The sequence below is a fragment of the Neophocaena asiaeorientalis genome, unplaced genomic scaffold (assembly GCF_003031525.2).
Source record: "Neophocaena asiaeorientalis asiaeorientalis breed wild unplaced genomic scaffold, Neophocaena_asiaeorientalis_V1.1 scaffold19, whole genome shotgun sequence".
Taxonomy (NCBI): Eukaryota; Metazoa; Chordata; class Mammalia; order Artiodactyla; family Phocoenidae; genus Neophocaena; species Neophocaena asiaeorientalis.
Window position 1 is genome coordinate 8,010,151 of NW_020173388.1, and position 10,810 is coordinate 8,020,960.

General features: G+C 36.0%; 1 protein-coding gene across 4 annotated transcripts in view; it reads right to left on the minus strand.

Annotated features, from left to right (window-relative positions):
- Positions 1–3,774: 3,774 nt before the first annotated feature.
- The window catches only part of SLAIN2 (SLAIN family member 2), a 78,880-nt gene continuing 71,844 nt past the window's right edge, over positions 3,775–10,810 (minus strand). For all 4 annotated transcript variants that reach the window (XM_024746707.1, XM_024746709.1, XM_024746708.1 and 1 more), the window contains 2 exons: positions 8,183–8,501; positions 3,775–6,810 (listed from right to left, as the gene is read on the minus strand). In XM_024746707.1, the coding sequence (XP_024602475.1) occupies positions 6,744–6,810; positions 8,183–8,501 (386 nt within the window). In that variant the 3' untranslated portion in view covers positions 3,775–6,743. The remainder of the gene's footprint in view (positions 6,811–8,182; positions 8,502–10,810) is intronic.

The following is a 10,810-nucleotide window of genomic DNA, read 5'->3' on the forward strand; positions in this document are numbered from 1 at the left end:
CCCATCAATTTTAACTGTAGGCACTGTTTGCTACCAGGGCTTAACTGGGGTGCTCACCAGTGACAAATCATGAAAGAAAAGCAAAAATAAAAGCCCCCAACATGCCCTAGCTTCCAAGAGCTATTTTTTTTTCTCATTTTTTGGGATTTTCCTTTCATAGGTTTTCCCTCAGAATTTCCTCTGGTTCAAACTATCAGAGGAGTCCTTATGACAGCTCTGTTGGGTGCCCTCTCTGAGCTCAGGGCTAAGATAAAAGAGGAAAAAAATGGAAAACTCATCCCTGTATGGGTCTCTTCTCCAGGTTTGACTCTCCTCCCAATCCACCTGCTTTTGTTTACTTTTCAGTGTCCTCAGGTAGGTATCTTTTGCATTTTGTCCAAAATTTTTAGTTGTTAAGTGGGAGAGAAGGGCTTTTGAGGGCTTACTCCATCTTGGTTATCCCTGAAGTCAAAATCTGCATTATTTTCAAGAGACCTAAACTGGAAACAACCCAATTGTCCTTCAACATTAGAATGGATAAATTGTAATATATTTATAAAATGGCATATAATATGGCAAGGAGAATGAACACACTACAGTGACATCAGAAACATAGGTGAATCTCACATTATCTTTGTTGTTTACTGCCAAGTCTGACAGAAACACCACTTTTAGCCTTTAATCAAAATGATAGGCAGAAAAAAATTACAAAGTGTCTGGTTACATTTAGATAAAGTTCAAAAATAGGCAAAACTAAATTATAATGTTGGAAGTCAGGATACCTGTTATCTTTGAAGGGGAGGAAGGAAGTAGTGATTGGCAGATGGCATTAGGGGAATATTTTTGGGGTGCTCTTAATAGTCTAATTCTTGCCTACATGGTGGTTACACATGTATTATAGTTACTCAGTAATTCATTCAGCTGAACATTTGTTTTGTACACTTTTCTGTACATATTTTATATATCAATTTAAAAAACACTTAAAAAGTTAAAAAAATTAACTTCCTTCTGGTGGCAGATGCCAGAATCTTAGCTTAAATCAACCTTTGTATTAACGGGAACTTATAATAAGGATACTGAGGCGCTTTGTGGAATTCAAGGCAGGAATGATACTAGGCTTCATGAACAATTTGAGCCAAGGGCTCAAAAATACTATCGGAACCTTCCCTCTCACTACAAATGTTTTCTCCAGGAAAACATGACCATTGACATGAAATAACCATTCTATACGATATACACTGAGACATTTGTGTAAGTACCTACTGTTTTGTTTGCTCAAGACTAGGCCTACTTACTGGGGATAGCACCACTTTCAGGGAAAACGGTCTTCCCTCATTCTCTCCATATGGTTTTCACAAGAGCTACCTGGTTTTTGCTACGTGGTTTTTACTTAACCCCAATCACCTGCCATAGTCAATTAGCCCAGTAATGGGCATCTGACCTGTGCTGGGGAATCCTATTCCTAGAAGTTTTGTTCTTGGGACCAGGGTTCTATTTTTAAACAGGAATGCTTGGGGTAGGGTGCAGAAATCTGCATTTTACCAGTCTGTCAGGTGATTCTAAAGTCTGAGAACTCTAATCTAGACTATCTTGATTCTTTATTTGGTTGTGCCTATTTCTTCAGAGGTATTTTATTTTGAAACGGGAGTTGTAATCAACCAATACTGTCAATTCATGGCTTGGTAGACTGGGGTGGGGTAGGGTGGAAGCTCAAGTGTCAATAAAAGATACTATATAAAGAATATGAGAATATAAATTTGGTAAAGTTTTGGAATATCTGTATACTCTTTCTGGAACTTATTTCTCCCCGAGCAGAACCAATCTAAATGATGGCAGTCCTCAGTGACCTCAGAGTTAAGAAAAAGTTACAATGTCAATCATGAATATAATCCCAATTTCATTAGGGGGAAAAAAGACAATATCCTTAAATTAAGTGAGTGATTACCTATGGAATTAGTGCTTTTTCTTCTTTATAATTTACTGTTTCTCTACTTTGCTAAAATAATTTTTCATAACAGAAACCAATTGATGTTATAAAGATACAAACAATATATTTTTTTAAATCAAGGAATATCTACAATCAGGAATTGAGAAATGTGTCATGCTTTCAGTAGGCAGTTAATATACACCTCTTTTCAAAAGCAAACTCATGCCAGCATTGTAAGTGAAAAGTATTTTCTCATCTTAAACATAGACTTCTTACCCTTCCACTTAATAGTTTTCTCCTGCTACTGAAAGTAGAAGCATTTCTATGAAACCTTTCCTAAGCTGAAATGGCATGAAGTGAAGAAGCAATTATCTGAGGACACATCTTACTAACAGATACACAAAATAAATCAAGATAAAGCACAGATGCTCACATAGTTCCAAGCTATGGTGGCTTGATGCTGAGATGCTGAGTAGTTCCTGATGAAGGAGCTTCGCAGTGGGGGGCACACTGCTCCCTGCAAAATAAACACTGAATGCTATTTTTGCTTTCCCCTTTTTCCATAAAAGCAAAAATACTCTTCATATTTCTTTTGATTAGTGAAAACAGCTACTAATAGGTCTTTCATAAAAGCAAAGTGGCATACAGTGAACCTTTGAAATGTGGGAGATACCTGCATTTTATAACCATGTTAAGGTCAGCACTTAAATATTTATTTCTGGAAGGTGGGATTGCAGGATCCCAAGGTGAAATGTGTGATCATTTCCCCTTTTATATTTCTTAGTATTTTCAGTTAAGTAAAAAAGAAATGGGTCTATTATTTTTAAAATCAGAAGAAATAAGCTCTTTTCCCCTTCTTTTTAAAGAGAAAACATTAAAGTTATCCAGTGTAAAGAAGTGCTGTGAAATTAGCATGCAGTTAATAGTTTTAACTGAGTTGTATTAGCTAAGGTCCATGAGTGAAATCCGTTCCATTTTCATACTAGTAACCAGAGGGCCATTTAGTCTACTCAGACTTTTATTTAGATCATTCAAATATGTTAGTGGTTGCTAACTTCGGCTTCATGCTCATGTGAACATGCTGTTCACTACCTCCCTCCAAGTTAGTTTCACTATCATTTATTCTTATTTTATTTTGTAATTCAAAGCTAAACTTTGATACAGCAAATAGTTCACAAGAACCACCATAAACATTTTCCTGTTACACAGGATATATAACAAGTTTAAGTAAACTTTTCATTCATTAATTTACAAGTATAATGGCATTTAATTTTAAATGGTTCTTAAAAGTTTTCAGGTTGGCTTGGGAGAAAATTCAAGCAGGAAGGTGTCATTTCTTATGACTCATTAGTGAGACTAATTTTAACATGGAGGACAGTAAAAACTTCCAAAAGGGATGCAGGGAACTAATAAAACAGTGTACGATTCTTGATATTTTCTGTTTATCCATAAGAGAAAGATGCACATGATCAACTAAACAAATATTCATATTTGGTTTGAAAAAGTAATTAACCTTCCCTCCTGGATACTCTTATATAATAGTTTTTTGCTTGTTTTACATATGCTACCTTTTTCTAACTAGATATCAATTCACAGCAAGTTAAAAAGTTCCAGGAAAATAGCAATTTTGAGTAAACTACAAATTTTACCCCCAAATAATCCACATATGAAATAACTAGGGCAGAGAGAATACAACATGATATATTCCAACCTCACAGAGATCAAGTCTGGAGGGCAATATGATTTGGGTTTGTGTTTTTAAAAAATCAACTGAGCTATTTATTATTACCAATTGTAGGCAACTGGTGGGAAGGGGTGGCAGATCTTACCATACCCAGAAATTAATAAAACACTTAAAAAAACAAATATAAATTTAATAATAAACATTATGGTCAGGTTGTTTATTAAGGAGGCAACCACACATACAAGTTCGGCTATAGAAATGTTTTTGCAAATCAAACTTCATGTGATCTAAAAGGACCATGCATAACGTCAAAAATGGACGCCTGTACATTCAATAAAAAGTTAAATATACATAGTCTAGATCATTCTAGAGTTATACAAACATCTGGGGACACATGTATCTAATTTCCTTTCAGAAAAACTTTTTTATAAAAATGACGTACTGAGATAATAATTTTAAAAAGTATCTGACAATTATGAATGGTCCCCAGTATTACAAAATGTGATTTCCAGGGTATGAAAACCAAAAAACGCCAACCCTTCAGAGAGCGTTTTATATTATACAAACAAGTTTTGTAGAAAAATGATCCAGCAAATGCTTGAGTTAAGAATATTTATATTTTTTCCAATTCTTTACACTTTTATTAACACACTTACAAAAAATAACATTCAAACACTGAGAAAATTAAATAACTTTGGAAGCAGAGCTCACAGCTTTCTGCTTACAATATAAGTGACAATTCTGGGCTGTTGGCACAAAAAAATAATCAACATTCATAAAACCCTTACTACTATATATCAAACATAAGTTAAAATCATAGGCACTAGTTTATCAAATCCACACTTCATCTGTAAGACTAACCACAGTGAATCCTTAGATTTTTCCCAAACAGAAAAATTGGCAATACACAAAGGCTTTCTAGTAAATAGGCAATTTTTCTCTTTAGGAAACTAAAAGCCAATAGTCTGTGGTAGTACAACAGCAGGTAAAATAATACTTTACCCAACTCAGATCCAAATATGTTTTTAACAAGTGATGAAATATTTTAATTTAAAAAAAATAGACATGTTTTTTCTGATGCAGCCATTTAAAAACAAAGTTAAATAACCTGAATATTCCTTTTGAAACTGATAATCTAACTTAAAAATGTAATGGGTGTTTTGTAATAGGGTTAAAATTCCTTTTAATTAGTAGATTGCAGCATTTTTTTTTCCAATGTTGCACTGAAAACTGAGACCTATTTTCTTTTGTGTATATGTGGTTTCAAAAAGAGACAGTGGCTAGTTCTTTCTTTTACTTACTTAGATTTTTACATGCGATACCCCTCTACCCAAAACAGATGCTTTATCTTCCTCTGAAAAGCAACATTTTTAAGTTCATCATCATGTGGAATTCTGGCGCCATCCTTTCCTGACCCATCCCCATCACCCTCAAATCCATGGATAAAATTTCTTCCTTGCATGAAACACCAAAATACATTAGCACTGGCATTTTGAATCTCCAGCTGTTTGTGCTAACTGAATGACTCCCTACTGGTCAAGCTAATAAAGACTACCATGGGGTCCATCATGGCAGAACAGGGGTCTTGGTTTTAAAAGTTTTATCATTCTCTCAACCTATCAACCTCAGTGCTATCCTGAATATAAGCTTCCCATTTCTCTCTCAATTTCTTTTGCCAACTTACAGAATGTGTTTGACTAATAGGAAATGAACTTATGTTCAAATATCTAAAATCCTTTAGTGACCCAGCTGCCAATATTTTAGAGCTGTTCAAATTAAATACTTAAAAACAGACTTCACCATGAAAAATGAGAAGCCTGCTGAAGAAGGAAGTTTTAGTCTGGTAATAGTCGAATAAAAACCAAAATAAGTGATTTCCAAGATATACATAAGGGCCATCATAGAGCAAGTGTTTAACAGCTTAGAGTCGTATGCAGTAGGTTTCATTTGTTACCAAAACTGCAAAAAATTGATGTCAGGCAGAATCTAAAAGGGGCAGTATTTTCAAAGGATGTTTTGAAACAGTTAGTTTAAAGTGGATCGACTTAAGTAGGATTCAGCAGGCTATAATTTCCCACCACATAATAGGCTACTGTGTCAATTAATAGTAACAATACAACTGTCATTACCAGAGATTTTGTAAGGTAAGTGCATAGATTTCCCTCCCCGGTTTTACTGTATGGTTTTGTTCCAGGTTGTAAGCACTGAGGTGGTGTTATTTATATCAAGAATAAACACGCATACTACTTGCTCTTTCCCATCGTGGAAACCTGCTAATAAAAACAAGAACTCTTAGTTCTGTAACAGATGACAGCACGTGAAGAAGTTGGCTTCAATAGCAAAGGCTATCTTTCCTGAGCCAGGAGATATAAAGTTTAGAAAGATTGTACAACTGATATTAAGCCCTTTTGGCAATCAAAACAAACACACAGAAGTCCGATGTGTCAATGCAACATGATGGATGCATGCTGTAACACTAACTTGTGGTGGTGATATGTGAGCTACACCCAAAACTTAAGATTAAACAAAATAATTTTTCTAATGAATCTGCAAAAATAACTTATAGGATCCTTCCAAATTTAGGTATCATGTTTTAAATCTCTAGCCCAGGTTTCTTCCCACCCTGCCCCCCTGCCATCTCAATCTAGTTTCCTGGAGAACTAGTGAAACACTAGTGAAACATTTTAGATAAGTAGTCAGAATATTAGTTCTCATTAACACAAATATTTATTGATACTATTTATACAGTAAATTAGGTTGAATGTGAAGTTTTGGATAGCTTGAATTCACCAGTTTCTTGTGCACAAAGGTACTCTCTCATTTACAAATGGGCATTTCTCTTTGGCATCCATTAGTTTTTTGCCCAGATATTGGCCTCTGTCAAATATTAAAAAATCAACCTAGTTTCTATTAAACAAAACTAAAAGTGATTCCGTGGAGAGTGATTGTATGATTACCAAACACATCTGATGTTAAATGTCATTAAAGTGCTGCTTGATCATCTCTGTCAACTTGTGCTAATTAAGACAGAGAGGGCTGGGATTTTATAAATCCCAAGAGTCTTATCTGAACAGTCTGCATATAAAAGTTGTCTCTTAGCCTGGTGAAGGGGTATCCATGAAGCTGTGGACTCTGCATTCTTGTCTTTGCTGGTCAATAACAGCCATCTTTCCAACTGTCATCTTTCATGCTACTGTAGGTTTTAGGAGCTGGCAAGGATCTGAAATAAAGCAATTTATAAGGTGATTTGCAAGTTTTAATGGAACATTACCATTTTATCTTCCACATATATTAATTACTTTGCAGGTGGCATCACGATCCAATGTTCTAGGGCACTGCTGAGATCAAAGCTCTAAAAAGCTATTAGCGCAACCATCCCACACTCAACATGTCTACAACTTTCAAGTTTCACTGGGCATCAGGTGACTGCACTAACCTCTTTTTTGTTAACATAGCCACTTGAGTAAGAGAAAAGATTGTCTTGTCTTTTCCAACTGAATGGATCACCAAGCTTATTATTTACTTATTTATTTGAGGGGCAAATTAATGAATGTGATATTAGAGGCGTAGTGTCACCATCACGAGAGAGGCAGAATGGGACAGTGCTTAAAAGGACTCTGAAGTCAGACATACTTAGAACTGAAGGTCTTACTAGCTGAAGTCTTAGGTAAATTACTTAACCTCATTAAATTTTAATATTCTCCTCTGAAAAATAGGCATAATAACAGTACCTACATGTTTAAAGCTATTGTAAAAACTAAATAAGGTACAGATATGTTATTTAGCATAGTACGTAGCAAAAAGCTGTTATACTCTATTGAATTCAGAAATGTAATATGTTATCTTAGAATAAAAGAGGTATGGGTAATTCAGTTTCAATGCTTACAGCACAAAAGCACTTTTTTCATGCAAATAAATATTTCAAGTTTAATTATATTTGACACCTAAGTTTACTGATAGTGGTAAGCACATTTCTGAAAGGTAGATGAAGACTACAGATACATGGTTCCAAACCTGGCTAGGCTCAGAATCACCTGAAGATTAAACAAACAAATTTAAAAACAGCATACCTACAGATTTTGGGCTTCATACCAGATCTCCTCTCTGTAGGTAAAACTTAGGCCTCTATATTTACATAAATTCCACAGAAGATTCTGAATTGTAGCAAGGTTTGAAAACCACCCTCCTGGATTACATACTCAGACCTGATGGCTAGAAGTTTTATCTTAAATCTCATTCTAGGTTCTATTATGCTTTTAGTATCTTTATTGAATATCAATATATTCAAAATGAACAAATACCACATCCAAATGAAGTGGTTCTAACAATTTTTTCTAGAAGTTCACCAAGATACTTAGTCATGTTAGGCATCTGGGCAAATTTAACCTGTAACAAAGTGATATAATACCCCTATGTCCCAAGTGAGAATTTCTTAAGTAAGGAAAGTAATGTTTTATTCAAATTGTACTAAGATGCTAGTGGGAACCCACTAGGACTCTTGATCTTCACTATCAAATGCAGGGATGAGGATAATTCCAGTCTACCCACTTCCCTATGCTCAAGAAGATCAAAGCAGGGCATTTGCCACTTACCTGCGAACAGGCTGTGCAAGTTTGCTGCGAGGCACTGGTATACCCCCAGCAGAAGGGGCACTGGGTCTGGGCAAGCCACTTCTCATCACAGTTGTCCCTGCAGGTCTGGTTAGAGTAGTGCTGTTGATATTGCTGGGAGGATTTGCTGGGACTGTGTTCTGAACCATGGGAGGCCCAGGTGAGGAGGTGGTTTGCATGAGTTGTGTTGTTTCTTGGCTACCAGGAGAACCAGAGCCATGGTTACTAAATGCTTTTACTGGTTGCCGGAGAGCCAAAGGAGATGGTGCTGCAGGGGAGCGGAATTTGCCTGGAGAAGGTACTGTAGAATGGCAAAGAAAAATCAATGTTTTCAGTGGAAACCAAGTGCAAGTGAAACCACTGCTTTATGACTGGGCACCAGTACATCTGTATTCATGAAAACTCACTCTACAGAAATGCAAGGAATAAAGAATATTTCTAGGGAGATAGATAGATAGATCAATCGATCACTGGTAGCGCTTAAGTAACCAAGTCCTTACTCAGAGGATTGCAACTATCCTTGACAACAGTGTTTTAACTAGATCAGCTAGGAATCTACAAAACCAGAAAAGGCACTGCAGCATTCTGTTTTACTGTGGAAACCAACCTGAGCCATATTCTAGAGGTGAAAAAAATGCTGACTACTAGACAGCTGACTGGAATTTGAAACACACTTTCCCCTCAAAGAAACATTCATGTAAACATGTATCAAGTATCTGGAGAGTGTACCTCCAAGTCCTGCATCATCCATAGTGTAACTTATAATTTAGAAACTAAACCTGCTTCTATTGTTGTGCTTCACCAAGTAGGGAAGTTATAAATCTAGTTAGGGGCATATCAAGAGGTATATGATGTCACAGGATAAAGATGGTACATTTTGCTGGAATGTCAATTCTACTAAGTGGTTATTTAAAATACATTTTGAAACAAATAATGATATATGAAAGAATTAAATGTACAATTTGCATTAATTTTTAAGTCAAAATAAGACTTCAAATAAACTTTATTCTTGTAGTGGTCCCTTAGCATTGTAAGTTCAGATGTCCTGGGGGACATTCATCCTTTCCTGTTTATCCTATTTGGATAAATCATCTCTGGAAGGTTTCTTCAAATGCCCATGAATGGCTATATACAATATAAATAAAAAATATTACCTTAACATGCTTTACCTAGCAAAGAACTCTGGGGTGAGGTTCAGAGTGAATTGGGCGGTGGGGGGTGGGGAGAGGAAGGGAGGAGAGTGCAGGGGAGAAATGAATCAGAGTCACCATATTCTCTCTCAACCTCCATTAGTTTGCCAAGGATATGAGTAGAAGAAAGTTTGACTGTGTGTCAGAATCCGAAGAAACTTTAAAAAAAGGTTGGCGGGGTGAGGGGGGAGCCTAGGCACCACCCCTAGAGAATCTAGTCTGGAATGGAAATCAAGATATTTATTTTAAAACCACCATAGGCACTTCCAACCATGTTGACAAAAACAGGACAGGGCTTACCCAGTTAAGATACATAAGAACAGTTTTCAAATATTGGACAACAGGCAGTATGGGACTGTAATCCCTGAGAGAGGGAAAATAAATGTGGTGAGCTCTACTGGCACCCTGGCTTATTTTTGGGGGGGGGGGGCTTGGATTATAGAGTGAGGAGGAGGATCCAGAGTAGATCAAAGTTATCTTGCTGACTTGAGAAGACTAAACTTGGAATCTGAGGGGAAGATTACCTTAGAGGAGGGAGGTGCTCCAGAAGACCTATATAACTCAGCTTAGAGGTCTGCTTGAACCTTTGCTGGAATATTGAGCTGTGCATGCACCAAGTGAAGCTCCATGACACTGGGCAAAGGAGGCCTGGAGCACTGTAAACCGAACAGTTTCCAAAGCTCATACAGGACTAGGAAACATCTGAGTTTCAACCAATTAGATCAGAGAATCCTTGTCAAACACCCAGGGCAATCAGGGGACACTCCAAAAGAAATAAACTAGTTCTAGAATAAAGCTACCCCAAATCCACTCAAACAAAACTTAAAAACAAGCCACTAAAACAGGGGTCAGCAAGCTACCACCATGGGAAAGTAAAATGCTTTTTTAAAAAAAATTTTATTAGAATATGGCAATACTCATGTATTTCCTGTATTTCCAATAATTTCTGTATTGTCTATGGCTGCTTTCCAGCTACAAGAGTAGCTGAAAATTTACAACAGAGACCATATCACCCACAATCCTAAAATATTTACTATTGGGCCCTTTAAGAAAACGTTTGCTGATCCCTGCTATAAAGGATTAAACTAACCCATAAAAAACTTACCTGTTTACCACAACAAAGTCTACACAATTTAAAAGAAGGTAACAAAATCCAGCACAGAACATAAAACTTCACAATGTCCACTAACCAATAAAAAATTAGTAGACATATAAAGAAATAGTAAAATGATAACCAAAACTAGGATAAAAATTAGTCAAGAGAAACAGATTAAGAAGTCACAGGAATGACTGAATTACCACACAAGGACTTTAAAAAGAACTATTACACATAAGCTTAAGGATATAAAAAAACATATACGAATGTGAGGTAATAAAAGCTTTTTTTTTTTTTTTTTTTTTTTTTTTTTTTTTTTTTGGG